The sequence below is a fragment of the Scylla paramamosain genome, chromosome 38 (assembly GCF_035594125.1).
Source record: "Scylla paramamosain isolate STU-SP2022 chromosome 38, ASM3559412v1, whole genome shotgun sequence".
Lineage (NCBI taxonomy): Eukaryota > Metazoa > Arthropoda > Malacostraca > Decapoda > Portunidae > Scylla > Scylla paramamosain.
Window position 1 is genome coordinate 10353666 of NC_087188.1, and position 22569 is coordinate 10376234.

Sequence of the window (22569 nt, forward strand, 5' to 3'; positions counted from 1 at the left end):
TATAATGCGAAATATTGGAAGTGAGTGAAATAGCATTCAAAGTTCCCACCTGGCCGAGGGAGCAGACGACGCACCTGTACGCAGCAGGTGTGGCGTCAATTAGAGAACTACCTGTCCAGTACCAGTGCTGGGGGATTGGTCAATTTAACATAGAGGAGATTGTTATAGTTTATTGCTGTGGTGGAGGCTGCTGTGTATTGCTGTGGTGGAGTGGTGGAGTTGTTGAGGGAGGCGCGGCGCATTGTGGGAGTGACGTCACTGTATCGATTCCCGAGGTAGAGAGAGTTCGCCATTTTGACCTTCGCTCGGCGGGGCGTAGTGGTAGTGAAATTATCGTGGAATTCTGTCGCCATCCGTCCCTCCACCTCTATTATTAGGATAGGATTAATTTTTCAGTCATCCGTCATTGGAACGAGCCCAGGTAAGCGAGGATTTGAGATCTGTGTGCCGCGTGATTATTAATAATTGTAGCAGACGACCTGTCCAGTTATGTGGTTTGGTGGCTGCTCATATTTGTGTTATTGAGCCTCACTGGGCCTCACCGCGGGTCAGGCTGGGTCAGGGCAGCAGGGCACAGCTCATCTGTTGTGCCGAGGGGAAGGAGAAACTTGTAATAAAGCAGGAAAGTGAAGATAACAGAACTGTGGCAGCCTGTGATGAGCGGGAGGAGGTCAGGTCACTTCCTGCACTCTTGGTCACACTGCCTGGCCTCATACTGGTCACACGGATCATTCAAGGCCTCGTGGGCGTGTGTGTGGGCGTGGGCGCGAGCTGGTGGGGGTGTAGAGGTGTGTGTTGCGTCTCTGCCTGTTGCTGAAACACTCGTGCTGTCATGCAACACTTTCACACTTACCTGCTCCCTCTGCTGGGTTCTGCTGTGCTCTGTGCGGGAAGTTGCTCAGAAATCACCCTTAAAATAGTCAATTCCTTCATGGTTTCCTGGTTAAAGTCTTGTATTTCATTGTGTTGCTGAAATACTCCTGTCATGGAACACTCCTGCATTTTTATTCCCTGTGTTGTGTTCTGTGGCAAACACTGCCCTTATATTGCCCTTAAATTATCTTTCAATTGGGGCCTATATAGTTAAAGTTACACATTTCATTGTGTTGCTGGAAAACTCGTCTGATGCAACACTTAAATTTTTTCCCTTTGCTGTGCTGTGCTGTGCTCTGGGAGGGGGGAGAAATTACCCTTAAAACGCCCATGAATTACCCAAATGTTAGACCATTCCTTCAATATTTAATTCTCAGAGTCGTATGTTTCCTTGTGTTACTGAAATACTTAAGTGATGCAACATCATGCATTTTTTTCCCCTGTGCTGTGTTGTGGGGGAAATTTCCCTTACCATGCTCTTAAATTGACCTTAAAATCAGCCATTCCTTCTTGGTGTCATTCTCAAAGTTGTATATTTCATTGTATTGCTGAAATACTCATGATGCAACACTTATTTTTTCCCTGTGCTGTCTTAGGGTGAAATTCTTAGTGGTCCTTTCATTCATGTTCTTGTTAAAATCATATAGTTTATTGTGTTGCTGGAAAACTCATGTCATGCAACACTCGTGTATTATTGTGTGTTATTGTGTCGTGCTTTCTGAATGAAATTATCTTGGAAAACAGTCCAGTCTTTTATTTTATTATATTTAGTCTTTTGTTTTGTATTTAAAGGGTTGTGATTAAGGATAATTTCCCTTCTTCATTCCTCTTTTTTTTTTTTTTTATTACCCATGTATGATAAAAATGTTAAGCCTCCTTTCATTAAACACAAAGGATGAATGATATGGAAATGCTGGGAATTTTGGTACTTGCAATCACCAGTGGAGTCAGGCAAGAAATGTTAACTCTTAAGATTGATGGTTTAGGTTAAAATTGGCCAGAGTGTTAGGGTCAGTGTCACATAATTTTCAGGAATAACTTTCAAACAAACTGATGAATTGGTGTCATATTTTGACAGAGCATGTTTCAGTCTCTGTGCTAATTTTCATCAGAAGTGGATAATAAGGCCAGTAACTCATATAAATCAACATGATTAAGGCCCAGCCACCTGCAGGATGTATGGAGGTATCAGTGATGTAGTTTTGACATCACTCCCTTGGCTCCACCCTCACAGAGTCCTAAATAACACGTGATGCTTCTGCCACTGCCTGCATTACCATGAATCCACTGCATCACACTACCACAGTGATGTCACTGCTGGCATGGCCAGTGGATTTATACTGAATTCCTCTTCCTCTTCTTCCCGGCAAAGAACAGCAGCGACTCGTGGTGAGATAAACAATGAACTTTTCCTCCACTGAGCTGTCATTAGTGGTGCTGGGCAACACACTGCACCACAGTCAGCTGACGATGGAAAGTCACTGCCCCACCACACCAACTAAGAAATGTGATCTGAAAAAAAGTGGCTGGAGCACAGCAGCCTACCCTGTCCCTACTGGTGCCACACAGCCAGGGATGCTGTGCATTTGTGAACAGAACTGGCCACAACCACAGTACCTGATGGACAAAGTAATCCATGAGTGGGACCATGAGGTGATTCACCTGCCATCTGCTCATCCTGAACTCACTGTCATCAAGTAGGTGTGTGGGGTGCATCAGCTGCCACTAGTGCTCCTTGCTGCTTGTGGCACAGAGGAAGTGTGGGTGGCTGCAGTTCAAAGACCTCAAGCTTTTGAAAAAGTGCACTGGTGCACAGACAACATAAATGAGGCTGTGAGACCCATCACCATCAATCTTGACAGCAATGGTGGTGATGAGGATTTGTTTCTTAACCCCTAAGCGACGGGTGACTCGGTGGTGCACGTCTCAGGGCTCTGATGGGTGATGCATATATGTGCCAGTAGATTTTCCCACATTAAATAAAACGGAAGAGGGAGAGAAATGTTTTGAACCTTATTTGCCAATACTTACAAAACTGCTCCCTACCACTTTTTTTTGTGACTGTGTGGTAGTCCATGGTAAGCAAGAATCATGGAAGGTGATCCACCTTCATCCTGATACATGGCTAAGCACAAACATAAGCAAATTTCATCTACTCCCAGTAAGCAATGTTAGACAAGGAACCACACTGGATACAGTGGAAGTACTGGGAGAGCTGTGAGGGGCAGATGGGGCAAGAGAAGATAGGAGCTGCGGGCACACAAGCCATAGCCAGTGCCATATCCAGCATAACAAACACACTGGCCATCACTCTTGCACACTGGGTGATAAATTGTTATTTAACCTCTGCTGTTGGCTGAACAAAAATAAGTCAGACAAAAACACCATTGTTGTTAGTTCCTTAGGGATTAAAAGTGTTGTATGGTGAGGCATTTGTAAGTAGCCATCACTCCTAGCTAGTAAAAATACATGGAAAATTTTTATTTTTGGCTATGAACTCCACCACTAGTTGAGTGTCATGTAACTGATAAGAGTGGTGTGTGTGACAAGGGTTTGTGAGTGACTATCATTTCTAACTCAAAAATGCAAGGGACAATATGATAACATTGCCTCTACTTACTGATAAAGTATAGATGCCTGCGTTGTTTTGAAATGCGCAAAAAGCTGCTAGATTCCCACCTAAACACGTACCTAATTATAAGTTACTATTGTATCCAAGTGCAAATAATCTGGTACTTTGCAATTAAATAATACTTTACAATTAAATGAGGTTTTAGTTGAAATGGAATGTTTGCCACATACTTCAAAACAATCAGGTGTCTTGAAGTCAATGGTTTTCTTATAGAATGTTGGTTTGCCACATACTTCAAAACAGAAGAGCAGTACATAGAGCTGTCAGCATGTGGGAGCATTAGGACAGGCACACACACCAATAAGCAATGACTTATGCATACACTCTTGTTCCCTTGCAGCTTAGTGGTTCGTTCCACAGGTTCCTCAGCATCTAAATGAGCGCCTGTGATCAGCATGTCAGCATCTTCCGGGTCACAAGCAAAGGGGGAGAAATCAAAGAAGTTCCAGTCACTGAACATAAATAATATATTTAAGGCAAGTTCTTCCTGTCTCAACATTTATTATGTTTAACTCAATTTGTAATGTCTCATTTATTACTATTATGAGGTTCTTGGTATTGTGGCCAAGATGTATACACAGTGTTTGTTAAGCTAAACTAACTGTGGTCTCATTAATTACTACTGTGTGGTTTCTTGTATTGTGGACAGGATGCACATGCAGTATATCCATTATGCTAAACTCACCTTGCTGTGCATCAGTTATTGTTATTGTTTGAATGCTATCATTATGGACAAGATGCTTACTGTATATCTTTTATGTTAAACTCATCCTGCTGTGTCTCATGGTTTTTGTTATTGTAAATATGCTTTTATTAGTGACAGAATGCATACTTAGTGTATCTGTTATGCTAAATTCACCTTGTAATGTCTCATGTAAATATTCTTTTTTTGCAGACAGGATGCATACTTAGTGTAAATAAGTAAGTACTAATGATTGGTAATTACCTGTTTTATCTGTACAGGGCAAGTCTATTGAAACCACTCAGAAAACTGTCATTCAGAAACATGGCATGCAAAGCCTGGGTAAAGTGGCGTCTGTACGGCGCGTTCCCCCTCCTGCTAACCTGCCAAGCTTGAAGGCCGAGAACAGTGGAAACGACCCTAACGTAAATCTCGTACCTGCTGGTGGACAAGGATGGGGCAGCAAGGCGGAGGAGATGACCCCCGATGGCTCCTCCACTCCTCAGGAGGTGACACCCACACCCACACCACCTCTCGACCACACTCCCAAGGTATGCCAGCCACTCTACTACTATTACTCACATTTTTACCTTAACTACTACCACCATTACTAAAGTTACTAGTCACCATGCACATACCTACAGTCCCTGCACATTGGTCTTTACAGCAGCATTGTGTGTGTTTCAGGCTCCCGGGGCAGGGGTGCCTTCGAGTGTGGATGTGGCCGGCCAAGCATCAACCAACAGTGTCCTTGGTGGAAATACAAGCTCAACTCCAAATTCTCAACCTTCAGGTAATGGTCTGAGAATTGTCTTAGTGTTTCTCTCTCTCTCTCTCTCTCTCTCTCTCTCTCTCTCTCTCTCTCTCTCTCTCTCTCTCTCTCTCTCTCTCTCTCTCTCTCTCTCTCTCTCTCTCTCTCTCTCTCTCTCTCTCTCTCTCTCTCTCTCTCTCTCTCTCTCTCTCTCTCTCTCTCTCTCTCTCTCTCTCTCTCTCTCCAGTGGAGTAATCTTGAGTTTTTCCTTTGTAGCTCTAGATGGCGGGAGTGGTGGAATGGGTCTCGCGTCACCAGCCATCAGTATTACCAACAACAGCACCACCACTCCCATCAACAACAGCAGCAGCAGCGGCAGTACCATCACCAACAACAAAAACAAAAGCATCAGCGGCAGCCCCAGCGTAAACAGCATAGCCCCAGTCTCTTCCTCCAGTACCCCAATGAACAGCATCCTCCCCCCGACCACATCCCTGGCCAACAACAAGCCCTCCCCAGGGACGCACGCACCCCCCCTCCCCGCTGCCAGCACCGGCCAGCCCCCCAGTCTGACCAATGGGGCCAGCATGGCCAACAGCAGCAAGCCATGGAGCAGCGCAGCAGCAGGGGGGGCTCTGCCTGGTGGTTCCCCAGGGGCACCTCACCCACTGGATGGTGGGCACCCACAGTCCTCCTCAGTCCAGCAGTCGCCGTTTTTTCATCGGGAGTTCCCCAAGCTTGGTGGTGGCAACTTGCCAGCAGAGTCTTCTCCTCAGTACGGGCCTGGACCCAGTCTGAGGCCACAGAGTGAGTCTCATGTTGCTTTGTGTTGCTCTGTTGTAATGCTCATGTGTACCGTGAATACTGTGTGTGTATGTGTGTGTGTGTGTGTGTGTGTGTGTACACCAGCTGTCACATTGTGTTGAGGGTTGATGTTGCCCTTGCAGCAGAGGGCAGCTGGATCCAGGGTGGAGGGCGTGGTGTGGCGCAGCTGCCACAGGATGACCGCTTGCCCAGTCCTCAGACCACCAACACTTTTAATGGTAAGAGAGGCTCTCTCTCTCTCTCTCTCTCTCTCTCTCTCTCTCTCTCTCTCTCTCTCTCTCTCTCTCTCTCTCTCTCTCTCTCTCTCTCTCTCTCTCTCTCTCTCTCTCTCTCTCTCTCTCTCTCTCTCTCTCTCTCCCTCCCTCCCTCCCTCCCTCCCTCCCTCCCTCCCTCCCTCCCGATGTGCACACACTGCACACACATATGAATGAGTGTGTTTTGTGAATCAGTATGTCACCACTCATGTAGGGTGTCTTAAGCAATGGATGGGGAGAGGTGTCAGTTGTTCTTTTTATTCAAAAGTATAAATGATGAATTAGGTGTTACATGGAGTACACAAAAGAACCTGTGATGTGATTACTCAATTCATAACATTACTGTAGCTTTTTTGTGAGATTGGTGCTGAGTTAGGAGATATAAGTGTATGACACAGGCTACTGCATTGCAGGGGACATGCATCCCCCGAACCGCTCCGGAGGACTTGGTTCCAGAGGAAACCCCACCTGGAGGTGGAGGAGGAGTGGTTCCTGGGGGAGGCTTGGGCTCCATGGGTCCTGCCCCACCTCATGGGGCTCAGATGCACCAGTTCAGAGGAGTCACACCACCCTATGTAAATATTGTATAGCTCTTTGGTCAATGTCATGTCATTCCTTCTTGACTTCCTCCTGGTGAGGTGTTTCGTTGCCTTACTTCCCATGAATCATGAATTGTTTCATCCTCGACACAAGTACATTTAGACATGCAGAGCCACTCACCAAAGTGGTGATTGTCTCGTCAGATGGGGCGTGGAAACTTCCCTGGAGGGTTCCCCCCCAACTACCCTGGCCACCCTCGGCCACCCTTTGGGCGGGAGCAGCCGCGTTACCGGGGCAGTGGTCCTGTGCCTGGTGGTGGGGAGGATGACATTGTGGTTCCACCACCCATCATAAAGAAGGAGGCACTGGAAGGCTTTGAAGACGACCAGTGCCTGAGAGAGGGCTGGGCCACCAGTGCTGTTGAGGTGGACTACAAGTGAGTACCTGGCTTGGCTACCTGTAATCTAAGTCATCTTCACCTTGCTTACTCATTAATAATGCTGAAATTGCCTTAACATTTTGTGAGGTGGTGTGTTAATGTCACACACTTGACAAAAATATTTAAATTATTACTAATATTTGTTACTATTTTTAGTTTTTCATTACTATGTTACTTTTAATATTACAATGATACTTTCTAAATCACACTGTTAGTTTTTAGTTACTATAGTACTGACATTTACAGTTTATACCACAAATGCATATAAGTTGTTTTATTATGCAAAACTTTCTTAAATAAACCATTTGTTGATATATGATATTTCTCTCTCTCTCTCTCTCTCTCTCTCTCTCTCTCTCTCTCTCTCTCTCTCTCTCTCTCTCTCTCTCTCTCTCTCTCTCTCTCTCTCTCTCTCTCTCGAAAGAGATGCAGTAAGTTTTGTTTCATCTATGAGTTCTGTCAGATGCATGCCACTCTTGGTCTTTATGCCTGAGTAACACCCCCTCAATTTTTCTCTGTGCAGCCAAAAGCTGAATTTCAGTGAGGATGAGGGAGCAGCAGAGGAGGAGAGCAGCAAGCAGAGGGCGCTGGACTGGAAGCCGGACCGCCGGGACAGGTGGGAGAAAGAGAGGGCTCGGGAGTGTGTCCGAGAGGTAGAGGAGAGGCGCGAAGACCACCTGGGGTCCCGAGAGCGTGAACAGGAGAGGGAGCAGCAGCAACAGCAGCAACCGCCATCACAGCAGCAGCCACTCCTCCGTGAAAGACCTCATCCAGGCCCCAGGGACCGGGATCCCCGGCGGGAGGGTATTGGGGAGGACCGCCGATCCCATGACAACCGCAGGTACTCGCCTGGCAGGTGGCAGCAGCAGCAACAGCAGCAGCAGCAGCAGCAGCAGCAGCAGCAGCAGCCATCTCAGCAGCAGGCATCTCAGCAGCAGCAACAGCAGCAGCAGCAGCAGCAGCAGCAGCCATCACCTCAACAGCAGCAACAACAGCAACAACAACAGCCGCAGCAGGTGCAGCAGCAGCAACAGCGAGGAGCGTTCGACTATCCACGGGGTCTGTCAAGGGACTACAGCAGCCCCCAGGGATCAGGAATGAGAGGAGCAGGTGCCCCTAGTCATGGGGGTCCCCACCACCCACCCCATGGTCCCTCCCATCCAACTTCACATTCTCCCTCTCTCAATTCTGCACACCCCACCAATCACCCTACCTCACACCCCACCCATGCATCCTCTCACTCCCCCACCCCACACCCCCGGGAGGAGGAGGACATGTGGCGCGAGAAGCGCACATCCACAGACGAGGTGCAGGCCGCCCTGGAGCGTGCCCGGCAGAGGCAGGAGGAGGAGGAGAAGCGGTTCGAGGAGAAGAAGCGCTTTGAGCAGACCAAGCTGGGTGGGAAGAAGCACCGGGAGCTGTGGGAGTCCCACCCTGAGGACCGGGATGACACGGAACCTCTGGGCGGAGGTGGGCGCAGTGGCGCTGAGTCCCGCGACGACCGCACGCCCATCAGGGACTATCGGCAGTACCCAGACAAGCGGGAGAACTACCGAGAGAACTACCGGGATCATCCCCGGGACCAGTACGAGCGTTCCTACGAGCGGCCCAGGGACCAGCAACCCGTCTTCTCCAACCAGTTCAAGAACAAGTTGCCGCCACGTTTCCAGAAGCAGCAGCAGCAGCACCAGCAACAGCAGCAGCAGCAAGAGATGATGCGCAGCCAAACTTTCAGAGGCCCGGGTGGCCAGCCACCCTCCTTTGAGCCAAGATTTGGTTCAGGGAAAGGCTTCATGGCCCGGGACACTGATGGTGAGTAGGGACACTGTTCTCTCCTAACACTCATTCACACTGCTTCAGTCCTTCACCTTGAAATTGTTTTGTATGTGTCTTGCATATATGCGTCAGTGTTGGACATTTGTGTGCCAGCCACTGACTTAACTGATGTGTCACGATCATTCCTCCAGCAGTGATGAAGGACAGGCGCTTGCGAACGGACAGCGACACTTCCGGCGAGGTGGAGGAGCGGCCTGCCAGCCACCCCTCGGCGGAGCGTCACCGCGATGACCGGGACGAGCGCTCCCCCTATGACAGGGTGGACCGTCCTGACAGACTGGACAAGATGGACCGGCCCGATAGAGGCGACCTTAGATCTCGGGACGACTTCTACGATCGTTCAGAGAGGGACGGGTAAGAGAACTTTGCCTCACTGTAGTGTTTGCAATGGGGAAATGAGTTTGATGAGAAGTTTGAAGCCATTCTTGCTTCCAACAACAAGATTTGAGTATTGGAAAATGACACAAATTAAACTGTAATGTTCTGAAGGAACCAGCCATGACTGTTCCTGTTTAGATCTGTATAGCTTATCAACTTGGGAGGAATTTGTATTTTTTTAAGTTTCTGGAAGGTCTGTCAAGCTACAAGTTCATGAAAGATTGTATTGAGTTGTAAATTTGAAAAAATGTAATGAAGTTTGTGATTTACTCAGTTGTAAATCTCAGAAAGAATGTCCATCTGGAATTTGTCATTTGTTCTTCAGGAGGTACCGTGGCCGAGGCTCTCAGGGGTACCGTGAGCGGGAGAGCTGGGCGCGTGCCACCTACCACGAGAAGATTGAAGAGAGGGAGAGGGCAGCTCAAGAGCCTCGTGAGTTTGACTTTGATAGAAGGTGAGTTAGGAGCATTATTCCTTCATTACTCTGCTGTAACCATTCTAGAAGGTAGCTTAAGCCACCATCATTAGGAATAGAATGAGGATAGTCTGCACTAGCATTACTAGAAGGGCAAGATGAATGATCTTAGAATGTTAGTTTTTCTTGTGGGATTTTTTTTTTTTTATACAAAAGTGGTGAAGTAGCTTTCATTCCTGACTCATGTTAGATATTTTTGTTTGTTTCAGCCATCTTGAATTTATTGTTCTTTGTTTTAGTGGCAGGAGAAACATGAATGGTGAGGACTGGGACAGGAGTAGAGACTTTGATCGGGACGCAGGCAAAAACCGGCGCTTGGACCGGCCTGAGAAGGATCCACTGCTGGAGCGGCGCAGTGACAGCAAGCTGGACTGGGGCCGCAGCTACGAGCTGGACACCCTGGGGAAGGAGGAGAGCTTCGAGGGAGCAGGAGAACTGCGCATGACTCACAAGGAGTGGGACAAAGAGGTGGAGGCAGCAGAGAAGATGGAGCAGCGGGAAGAGGTACGGGAGCGCCCCCAGCGTCCTGATAGTAGGGACAGCCGCTCCAGCCGTGAGTCACGGGCCAGCAAGGACTCCTTTGACAGGTCCTCCTGCATTCTGCCCAGGGAGAAGAAGCTGGAGATTACTTCGTGGGCGGACGCCACCTATGAGTATGATGACTACTATCGGGCTGAGGGACGGGCCGAGGACTTTGGCCGAGAGCCGAGTTACCAGGAGTCCCCCAAGAAGGCTGAGGTCAAGGAGGATAAGCCCTCCAAGACTTCTGGCTCTAAGGACCCTAAGGACCTGAAGGAGGAGATGAGAGGAGAGGAGGGAGAAGCCGTGCAGCGTGATGGCTTGAAAGAAAGCAGCAGCAGCAGCAGCACCAGTAGCAGTAGCAACAGCAGCGGCACTGGCAGCGGCCGCTCCTCTCATGCACCGGCCCCCATCACGAGGGAGAGGCTGGAGGCGTCGGACAGGGAGAAGGAGATCAGGAAGAACATGACCACCCTCAAGAAAGCCACTCAGGGAGAACAGGTCCGCAAGGTGGAGGTGAAGGAAGTCCCTCACCCCAAGGAACACAGAGACAATGTTTGGGCGAGCCGTTCAAAAAACGGCGAACGCTCCCGCCCCGATTCCAGCGGCACGGTGCCGGTGGGGGGGGCCAGCAGCACTGCCGGCAGCCTGAGCAAGGCCGGGGAGGCCAGCGTGTGGGGCATGGCCAAGCAGCAGCAAGCAACCCCAAGCCTCACCGAGAGCCCCACCATGGCCAACACGGCAGCCGCAGCGGTGGCCCACAGCCAGGCCAGCAGCAGCAGCAGCACCAGCACCACCAGCAACAGCACCACCACCAGCACCAGCAGTATCAGCAGCACTACAGTGGGCAGCAGCAGCAGCAGCACCACCACCACCACCAACAGCAGCAGCACTACCACCACCAGCAGCACCACCACCAACAGCACCACCACCAACAGCACCACCACCACCTCCCACCCAAGCACCATGGGGCAAGAGGCAGTGGGGGTGGCGGCAGCAGCAGCAGTGGTGGGGGGGGGCAGGGTGGGAGCCAGCCCTCAGGAGCAGCAGGCGCAGCAGCAGCAGCATGCTGGCCCAACTCCAGCCGTGCAGCCTCAGCCCTTGATGCAGCAGCTCATTCAGCCAGTGCCTCAGCTGCAGCTGCATCACCACCACCAGCAGCAGCAGCAGAAGCAGCAGCAGCAGCAGTATCAAGAGCAAGAACAGCAAAAGCAACAAGCACCATCACAACAGCAGCAGCAGCAGCAACCACAGGCACAACAGCAGCAACAGCCACAGCAGCAGCAGCAGCAGCAGCAGCAGCAGCAGCAGCAGCAGGCAAGTGTGCCACAACAAGTGCTGGCCGCAACCACGCCAGAAACAGCTACCAGCACCACTACCCTCGCACCAGGGTCTTCTCTAACAGCAACCGCTGGCGCAGAGACACCTGAGGGGGCCAGTGAGGTGGCAGAGGCCAAGAGTGCAGAGCGGGGCGGGGGCACCAAGACCATGACAGCTTCCGGAGGACGTGGAAACAGAGCAAACAGATATGAGTCATCCCGGAGTGGAGGAAGGAGTGGAGGTGGAGCCAGAGGTGGAGGTGCCTTTCCCTCTTACCGTGGAGGCAGGGGGAGTCGGGGTGGAGGAGGAGGTGGTAGTGGAGGAGGTGGCGGAGGAGGAGAATACGGACGCCGGACCAGAGGACCTCCTCCAAGATTCCAGAACAGAAATTACCGAGATGATGATTACTTCTACTATGAAGATTACCACGGACGTCCTTACAGGGAACGTAAGGTAAGGCATTCATTGTTACTTGCATACTAATTTTAACACTGATGTTAAAAGCTTCAAACTTGTTCCTCAGCATCCTTAATGTGCTACTCGGATACAAGTCACCACCGCAGTCTACTTTTCTGAAGGTTTTCTGATATTTTTTTGAAGATGGAAAGGGTTTGAAATTTGAGTTACCTTTTTCATTCTCTCTCTCTCTCTCTCTCTCTCTCTCTCTCTCTCTCTCTCTCTCTCTCTCTCTCTCTCTCTCTCTCTCTCTCTCTCTCTCTCTCTCTCTCTCTCTCTCTCTCTCTCTCTCTCTCTCTCTCTCTCTCTCTCTCTCTCATTGCCTTGTGTCATGATGTGTAACTGAAGGAAGTGTTGGTAAGGATCTGGGCTGGACTAAATAGATGTGTGCTTATTATGAAGGGCATTGAAGCAGGATAGTGTTCATGCAAGCAAGGCAATTTGTGAAGAATCTGATGGTGGCAGTTGTTAGGAGTGTCCCTGAGAAGCTAAACTCGGGGATGATGGTGAATGGGAATGAAAATTGTTTGGTTTTAAGTCTGGTTTCATGTCTGAAAATGTGGGAGGACCTGACTCATTGCAGTAAATCATTTGGTTAAGTTTGATACATCAGTTTTTGTGAGTCTTTATATTTCTAATATATGTTGCTATGTATCTTGCATAGTGTGTGCAGGGGAGTGAGTGAGTCAGGAGAGGTGTTTTCTGCCTTAGCATTTTTTTATTGTGATAAGTCACTGTTATATTGTTAGTTACCTGGCTGGATGTGGAACTCTGGTAATTAGCTACATGAAAGAGTTAAGTTTCTTAGTGCTTTTTGCCAGTTATATAAGACCAGTGATTTCAGCTGGATGTTGATAATGATGAATTGTACAGGACACACTAACTCCCTTTTTAGGATGACTGGGGCAGCTGTGACGGAGACTGGAGCAGTGCCGCGGCGCCTGCCTCAGGGGGTAGCAGTGCTGTGGGGAGCAGTAACGTCTGCAGCGGCTCGTCTCTGCCCAACAGCCGGGAGGAAAACGGCGATGGTGAGCGCTCCCAGTTTGGTCGAGGTGGCGGCCGGGGGCGAGGGGAGGCCAGGCGGGGAAGCTCCAGGGGTGGAGGAGCCTCAGCACTGCAGGGCCATGCAGGGGGCAGGGGGCGGTCCGCACCAGCTCACGGTGGTGGTGGTGGTGGTAACGGTGGTGGTGCTGGTGCTGGTGGTGGAGGTGCTGGTGGTGGTGGTGGTGGTGGTGGTGGTGGTGGTGGTGGTGGAAAAGCTGGAACTTGTGAGGAGGGTAAAGGCTCCAGTACTGACACTAGTGTGCCTGACCCTGCTGCACGTAAGCAGCAGCAGCAGCAGCAGCAGCAGCAGCAACCACAGCCACAGCAACCACAGCAGCAGAGCAGATTTGACAGGATGCCGCCCAGATTCCAGAAGCGCAGAGAATACGAGCGCCAGAGAGGAGGGACTGCCGGCAGTGGTGGGAGCAGCAGCGGCAGCAGTGCCAAGAAGGGGCGGAGTGGTGTGACCTCCATCGGCGGCTCAGGCACTGCGGGACTGACTCCGGCAGCCCCAGCAGTGGCCAAGCCCATGGCCAAGGAGGGCACGCCAGAGACGACCGAGGAGGCCGACTGGGAAACTGCCTCTGAGAGCAGTGACCCAGAGGCCCGCAAGGAAAACAAGGAGAAGTGCAGTGTGGCAGTGAGCAAAGTGGATCAGCGAGGCAAGGGAAGCAAGCTGGATAGGAAGTGGGCCCCTGCGCCAGGAGGTGGGGGTGTAGCACAGGGACGTAACACTCTTGGCAAGGAGTCTAGAACCGAGGGCCAAGGGGTTCCCCAAAATAATAGCCAGCAGAGGTTTGGTGAGAAGAAGGCTCCGCATAAAAATGAGAAAAATAAGAATCCAACTTCAGGTGGAAAGGGCACTAAACCTGAAACTACTGTCAATCAAGTACATGAAATAAAGTTAGACCCTACTTTGGTACATCAGGCTCTTTCTGAAGTCAACAACAAAAGTAAGCCCAAGCAAGAGAAAGCCAACCCATTGGAGGGCATCGACTTGAATAATTATGCTAGTAAGTAGTTTCCTGTTGCCATTTCCACAGCAATCCATGTCAGCCAATTCTTCATGAATTGAATGATGAATGTTGCCTAAGAGAGGCAATTGCTTTAGCATAGACTATGAAGAAAATTTGGGAGCCTTTTGTTTCACCAAGCTGATTATAAGTATTTTGTTTATTTTTATGTGAATTTTATTTATAAAGCATGCTACTAATACTTGGGATCAAACGAGCCATAGAATATTGACAAGACTAATTGTTTGGTAGCTTTAGTTGCCTTTGCTGGTTAAGAATTTTTCTTTACAATATTTGGTGTGCTAAAGCAATATGCCATTTTTGAAGTTAATGTTTTGTGTACTTGTTTTGCCTTCACTGTGCCAGTAGACAGGGCTAGAGTGGTGGTGACTGGCCAACAGGCTGCCTCTTGGACGTCACACACTAAACAACACCATTACTTACAAAATAATAAGCAAAGTGTTCCTTTCAGACTAATACAAGTCTGTCACTGTGTGAAAGCTTTAGAATCTTGATGTGTCTAAAAATTTTAATCTGCATGAGATTCCATGATAAGATTGAAGCAGTGTGTTGCTCTAGCCCTGACCTCTACTGGGGTTTGTACATACTAGTCTGCATGTTGAAACTATTGCCATTCTCAAACTTAACCAAACTCTTGTGGAATGATTGAAGACTTTTCCTCCACACATTGCAGTGGAAATCAAGTTGTCATATTATTCTATCTATCTATTATTGAAGATGAAGTAGTTTGAGAGCAGTTAGTGTTTAGATAGATAGAATAATGCTTGCTTCTCCTTGACAATGGTACTGTCATGCTGTTGCAGGCGTGGTGATAGTTGACGACCAGCCTCAGGTGTCGGAGCTCATTGGGGACCTCGCCGACTCCAACGACGGCTTCCAGGAGGTAACGCGGCGCAAGTCTGGCAAGGAGAAACAGAAGACACAAGCCCACGAACCTGTGCCAGTCACCCCTGCCAGTGAGCCGGTGCCTGTGGGATCTGCCAGCACAGCTGGCCCTGCCCCCACAGTTGCCACCAAGAAGCAACAGGAGAAGAAGAGGAATCGCTCCAGCAAAGCCGAGCGTGGCTTTGAGCGGTCCAGGCAGTGCAAACTTCCCCCCAGGCTGGCCAAGCAGCGGGAAAACAACCGCATCAATGCCATGAAGTCTGTTGGCTCGTGCAGCCCAATAGAGTCTCCCACCAACTCCCTGTTCTCTGTGAAGGACGCCACAGCCATCCCCCCACCACCAAAGAATGCCTGGGACAAGCCTCTCACTGCCACGCTAAGGGCAAACTCACCCTCCCAGGCGCCAGCCATTGGGGAGGGTGCTAGCCAGCCAGGGGTCAAGCCGGCCTCCTTCGACAACCATGACAGTGGCGTGGAGATCAGTGACCAGCCCAACTCCGCCGGCAGCAGCCAGCGGTCCAGCCCCAGTGATGACCCCACCAATTTCTCAAAGGTGGACAAGAGTACTTTGGATGGCACCTCAGTGCCCTCACAGACCATCATCTTTGAGAACACAAACTTCAAGGCTGCTGGCTCCGTGAATGCCACAGTGGGTGCCGAGTACAAGGCCAAGTTTGGTGAGGCCCCGAAGCCCCAGCGGCAGCGGGAGAGCAGGGACAGGAAGAGTGTTTCCCCGGACAACACGCTGCCCCTCAAGGAGGACAAGGAGAAGAAGACTGACAAGCCAGAACCCATTGAGCTGCCACTCAACTTCTCCACCAAGGTGAATGAGGAAGCTGCTCCTGACATGAAGCTGGACTTCACTTTTGACTCGGAGTTAGCAGAAGTTTCAGGTTCTGTGAGCACCAAAGGAATAAGTCTCCCGAGGCCCTTGGTGATGACCTCCAACAGCATGCAGAGTCCCATCTCTCCCTCAACTGACGACCTCAACTTGAAGATTGCCTCCGTCAAGAAGGTGTGGGAGACCATGGCGCCAGTGCCTGAGCACGCCGAGGATGTCACCAGTTCCGTGTCCTTCTCTACATCCAGCTTCTCTGCAGTGGATAGCGTGGCTGGCCTGGACCACTCCCCAGCCCTGGAGGCGTCCTTCACACCCAAGGATGCGGCCTCAGTTGGCTCATGTGAAGACCACAGCCAGGATGTGAGTGGGTATCAGGGAGGCTCTCCCCTGCAGCAAGGAGCTGGCATGGGCAGTAGTATGGTATACACCTCATCTGGTGTGGCCTACACCTCCTCAGCTGCTGCCTCCCTGACCAAGGCTGAAGTGAGCAGGTCTGGCAACGTGTGCAAAGTGAAGCCCCAGCAGCAGGCGGCCAGCAGCTCTGTGTCTCCGGGACCTGCGGGGTCTTCCCTGGGCATCACTGGCTCCCTGTCCCCCCCGCTGGTCTCTGGCTCCACGGGGCCATCCAACAACAGCATGTACCCCACACTTGGGGGCACTGCTCCCTTCGGTGGTATTGGGGGAGCTATTCCTTCACCACCCATGGTGTTCAATTCCAACCCCCAGACAGGACTGTACCAGCCTTTCCTGGATGGCACTCCAGTGATAGGCCAGAGAGGCGCCTCACAGTTCTCTCAGTATCCACCCTATGGGCTGGGGCAGAGTCTTGGGAGCAATGCTTTTGGGCAGCAGTCCATGTTCTTACAGACACCCCCTCCCCTTACAACACCGGATCTGTACACCAACAACCTGTCCCAGTACAGGCTTCAGCCCACAGGGGTCACAGGCTTTGGACAGAGCCAACCACAAAACCAGAACACCGTGCTCATTTCAACGGCATCAAACTCCCTCATGTCCTCGGCAGTGAAGCCGTCGACGCAGACGTTTGGCAACTCTCAGCAGAACTTTGGCACTATTGGGTCCAAGGCTGGCACACCATTCCAGCAGAGTGGCCTGGGCACTGCCCTGCAAGGTGGTCCTCAGCCCTCGCAGTTGTACATATATGATCCCAGCCAATCCATGGGTTTGCTTGGGTCTCAGCTGGTGCCCAGACCTGGAGTACAAAACTCTGTCATCCAGGCAATACAGCCTCCAAGTTCTTTCTATTCCAACAATGGTGGGGGAGCACCTGGAGCTCCTCCAGCAGCACCACCCACAGGCCCTGGGGGTCCCCAGCAGGCAGCGGGATTCTACACTGCCTCTGGATCACCACTTCAGGCAGCAGTGCAGCAGCAGGCACAGCCTCCACTGCAGACACCACCTGCAGCGTTTGGCTTGCAGGGCTTTGGTAACCAGTCTCAGCCTGGACCTGCCGGTGTGGGAATGCAGGGATTTGGCTCCAGCATGAGCCTGGCGGCCCAGCAGCTGGGAGCCCAGGCGTTCCGGGGTGGCCCCACGCTCCAGCCCAGCTTCCTCAAGTCTCTGCAGCCAGGAGCCAACATTCAGGACACCTCCCGCCAGCAGCTCAAGTCCCCGGGGGCAGCGCAGAACTCCTTCTCCACATTTTTCCCACCATCAAGTAAGTAGAGGCAGTGTTGTGTTGTGGTGTGCACTGCAAATATTTTATGATTAAGCTTTGTCACAAAAAGAAACCTATTTGTTGTGTTGGGGGTAGACTGCACATTCATCCATGATATGAATGTGCAGTTTAAAGCAAGGTGAACAAGCATTCTGCTTTGCTTTCTTCTCGAGCCTTACAGTCAGTAGGTTGGCTGAAGCACACTGATTTTACAATGTTTTCAGAGCATGTATTTTCACAACCCACTGCTGTACTGTAGTTCATCCTCTTCCTGATAGAGATATTCATGTTTTGGTACAAAGGACTAGGGGTCAGATCAAGTCAGTCACAGCCTCACTCATCTCTTATGACCATCAGCCTGGCTAATGTTCGAAGTGGCTATTAGCATCGTGCCTGCTACAAATGTTGGAATAATTTATGGCTGCAAATGTTGCAGGCACTCAAAATGTATAGTATTATGAAAAATTTACTGCATAAACCATTTTAGTTGAAGGTGTTGAGAAACAGGCAGTATTTCATCATTGCTGCATGTGGCAATCACCTGAGTATGAACAGCAAGTTCAATTATGTTTTAAGAGTAATGTTTCTGTAAAATTTAGTGGGGGTGAAGTAATATTACTATGATGATAATGTTACCTGCTGGCTGGCACAGTGTCTGTGTGGTGTGTGTGCAGCATTAACTGTACATAACAGTGTTAGAGTAAACTTAGCAAGACAATAATGCATCATTTGTACAGAACAACAAGGTTTGACCAAGAGGTTCCTTATCTTTGTAGGCAGCATATCATCAACTGTGAACAGCAGCAACAGTAACAGCACCAGCAGCCATGGTGGGTCCAGTGTGCCACAAATCTCGTCCCCAAAGGCACAGAACAGAAAAATGCCCAGTCAGCCAGGCTTGGCACACCAGAGCTCAAACAGGAGTTCATCATACCCCACTCAGAATACCTCTCAGGTATGGCTGATCAGTACTTTATCAAAATTTAAATTGCATTTGGTTTCTCCTGGTCTTTTAAAGATACCAACACATGACCCTCCTGAGGCTTTCACTTTTCAAACCACTGTAGTGAGTTGTTTTGATGTGTCTTGTATGTACTGCAACAGAGCTTTCAGCGGCAGCCATGCTTTATTACTCATTCCATTAGAGGAGCAGTCACTGGTGTGTTGTCCAAGTTTGTCCTAGACAGCAGAGGCAGGCAGCTCATGCCGCGCTCTTCTTACCAGATGATGGCCGGGAGCCTGAGGTCCTCAGGGATGGTGATGAGCCTTCGTGGCCAGCTGCCCATGGCCACCCAGAGTGGGCTCAGTGGTCCAACTCCTCCCATGGCTACCAACAACCGCTACCCAAATCCAGGGCCGATCCAGCGACCCCCAGCTTCCCAGGGTACCGGTTCCAACACAAGCCACCGCAGTAGCCGTGGCCAGTCGCAGGGGCAGCAGCAGCAGACACAGACTCAGCAGCGGACTTCCAACCCACCAAGCTCTGCCCAACAGGCCAAGCTGAGAGCCGATGCCTTGAGCACCACGCAGGCTTTCTTCAACAGGGATGGTGAGTTGTGCAGGCAGTTGGCAGTGCCTCAGATGTGTTGTGAGTGTTTGCACACTGGTCATAATGTTGTGGGGGTTATGTAATATGTATTTTGAGTTTAGTTTTCTGGATACAAGCCATTTGGTTGGTAAGGAAAAAAAATAGGAAGGAAAAGCTTCTCAAATGGAGTGGCTGGTGACTGGAACAGACTCAGTGATCAGGTCATTAATGCAAAGTCAGCGTGGAGTTTTAAATGATAAATGAATTGCAACAAAGTTTTTGCATTTTCATGATATTAAAGTAGTATTATTAGGAACAAGTATCAAATGTAATATATGTATAGAGAGATAAATTATTTTGTCTCTGGTGCCTTGTCCTTCAAGAGACTGATGAAAACAGAATATCCTTGCTTGTTCAGGATCTTCCCCCCACAAGTAACACCTTCACACATTCTTCTGGTGATCAGCACTGTCCTTGTCTTTACAGCTGGCAAGTCTGAGAAAAAAGAAGAAAAGCCCACTGAAACCATTGTGTCAGCCAAGGAGGAGCTGAACGCCGACAAAGTGTCTGCCTCATCATCTAGTGTGGGTGACGGTCCACCCAAGTGAAGTGGACACGACTTGTCTCAAGCTTCCAGTGTAAAGCTCTCACTCCTCTGTGCTGGATACACTTACAAACCTCAAGGAAGTTAATTTGTGATTCATTTTCTTTTTTTCTACATGTTTGTTTTTTCTGTGAACCAGAATCTTGTGGAAATAACTTCATCAGTGGTAATGCAAGATTTGCTGTGGTAGAAAATAATAATCGTTTATCTCTTTGTAGAAAAGCGAAGTGCATATTTTTCCCGTGAACTTTGTTTTCCTCCACTTGAACAAGCTTGAGTGCTGTGCTAGAAACATAGACACAAGTGATGCTATGGTTTCTTTAGAAGTGTACATGCGGATGGATGGTGCAAATGTTACTTTGGGTTGATTTTCATATTGTCAGCTATGGACTTCTGGTATTTGGGATGAGCACCTGTGCTTTGTTATAATTTAATGTGGAAGATTTGCTATATTCCATGCAAATGAGTTAAATGGGTAATGCACACAAGTCTCTTATAGTTTCTCTTGGATATGTGCTCCACATTGATTCCTGGAGTTAGTACACTGTAGTGTTAGAAATGTGCTTATTGAAGAGGATGTCTCCTCTTAGAAAATATGCTGCATATGACAATGTTTACATATGTAAAGTATTGCTGATCATTAATTTTGTTTACATTGAGGCATACAAAAACATTAGGTTTTTGTTGAACTACTACTACTATACAACTATACTACTACTACTACTACCACTACTATACTACTACTACTACTACTACATGTTGAGGCAGTGTGAACCCTGTGACCAGAGGGCTGGCTGGTGGGCTCTCTCTCATCAGAGTGGCCTCAGCCGCAGACCTGGCCAGTCAGGAGCGATGGTACGTTGCATTGACATAACTGCTTGCTGCCCACGGCGCAAACTTGCTGCTGGGGAACCTGGGGCCACCAATAACATTAGGGGACACATGGCGACAGAATACACCCCTTTGTTATGTGTACGTAGGGGGAGCACAGCGTGTACGACCTCTTGGGTGGGCTGCCACTGCCCCGGACAGTTCATTCCAGTAGGGCAGCTGTGTTACCAATATATTACTACTACTGTATATCTTGAGGCATTTTACCATGTGTATATGACTTATATTGTTCCCTTGTTGTTATACGCTGTTGAGGAGCACACTGTATGGGCAACTTGGGGGAAGGCTTGATGTGGCTTGATGTGGCTTGATGTGGCCGTGAGGGAGTGTGGCAGGGAGGAACAACAACAATAGCAACATCAGCTGCAGCCTTCCCAGCCCAGCAGACTTGCTAAACTCCCTTGTGGCACGCCTGTGTAACAGTCTTTTATTTGATTGCCCCTCAACCCCCACATACCACAGAATGAATGGGACTCTTTTCATCCCCTCAGCTTTTATACTGATGGAGAGGAGGTGAGGGGACTCTGTACCCCCTACTCACTACTCATAGCAGCAAGCTCAACACACCTTGTGTAGTTGTCTTATTGCAATAAACTCAATGTCTCATAATGTGTGTGTGTGTCAGTGTTAATCCAATACCTCAACTAAGAATTTTATCTTTTTTTTTTCTTTTTTTTTCTTAAATCACCTCATAGTGATGCTTTCAGGTTTTATTTCTATGACAAGACTTCTGACTTATGGAGAACATGATGTGAGCGATGTTTGTGGTGAGACACGAGGCAAATTTAATAATTCACATAGCAAGTTATTCAAGATAACAACAATTGTCTAGGTCTTTTCCAATACCTTGGCTGTAGTGAAACCTGAGGAAAACTTTTGAAAGGAATGATTTAAAAGTCCCAGACATCTTTTTCAGGTGGCAGGCAGAAGCTTTGGTGAAAAGAGGGCATGCATCACCTCTGTCATGTTTGAGATATGTCAATGCTTTACCCTCATCAAAACTCCTCAGAGGCTACAGAGATGATTAGCCAGGTTTTCACAATTGTCTCCTCATGACGTAGAATCCTTATTAAACTCTCTGCAAGCATGAACACACCCTGGGAAACCCTAAATAATTTCCCTCGGAGACTGAAATGAGATGGTTTGATGAAAAATTAGAAGGTTTTTCAGTTTGAGGTAAGCCGAGTGTGGCAAGGCACGGACACCTGCAGTATATACCAGCACCACCATTACAAAGACTGCACACACAATTTCGGTAACAACTCTTGGCTGCCATGACATCCCCTTAGGCTTAATGAAAGATTGTGGTGGGAATTTAGAGTGATTTCGTGAGCAGCAACGGGAGAAAGTGATCAAGGCGCTCAGACCACGCAGTGCTTGCTGCTTTCTCTTACTGAAGTCATGCAGAAAGTGCTATCTGTTACTACTAAAACTATTCATCTTAGAAAACTTCCATTCCAAGAGTGAAACTGAAAGAAAAATTAAGAGATAACAGGAATCACTTTCATTAACATTTTGGTGAATCATTTGTCCAGACGGCACCGTGCTGGTGTTAACATTTATTCTAGCCACGTAACATTTCATAGGAAACTAAAAGATAACAGCATAGTGACAACAGTAATATATATATATATATATATATATATATATATATATATATATATATATATATATATATATATATATATATATATATATATATATATATATATATATATATATATATATATATATATATATATATATATATATATATATATATATATATATAATTTTTTTTTTTTTATGACATTGGTATTTCCGGTGAGTACAATAGGATCTGTCCAAAGGATACCATGCTGTCATTATTTACTCATTCATCCCAGTCAATTAACATTCCGAAAGGAAACTAAAAGATCAAGGCACAGAAGTAACAGTAAGCGCTCTGCTGTGATATTTTGGTGTTAAAAGTTACAAGGATTTTTTCCACAGAGCGCCACCCATTCATCTCGGCTAAGTAATATTCCAAAAGGAAAAAAGTAAACCCACAAAAGTAACAAATAATTCTTATTATTGATATTTTAGCGTGCGGTGCTCCAGTGAGT

General features: G+C 48.6%; 1 protein-coding gene across 1 annotated transcript; it reads left to right on the forward strand.

The window, feature by feature from the left end:
- Window positions 1-260: 260 nt before the first annotated feature.
- Window positions 261-21094, forward strand: LOC135091909 (protein PRRC2C-like). The gene is made up of 17 exons (XM_063989974.1): window positions 261-421; window positions 3846-3981; window positions 4469-4738; window positions 4875-4980; window positions 5215-5745; window positions 5886-5981; window positions 6431-6606; window positions 6761-6993; window positions 7520-8808; window positions 8964-9186; window positions 9536-9664; window positions 9925-11977; window positions 12876-14037; window positions 14862-17462; window positions 18239-18417; window positions 18687-19011; window positions 19477-21094. The coding sequence occupies exons 2-17, from the start codon at window positions 3901-3903 to the stop codon at window positions 19596-19598; spliced, it is 9576 nt and encodes a 3191-aa protein (XP_063846044.1). The 5' UTR covers window positions 261-421; window positions 3846-3900; the 3' UTR covers window positions 19599-21094.
- The last annotated feature ends 1475 nt before the right edge of the window (window positions 21095-22569 follow it).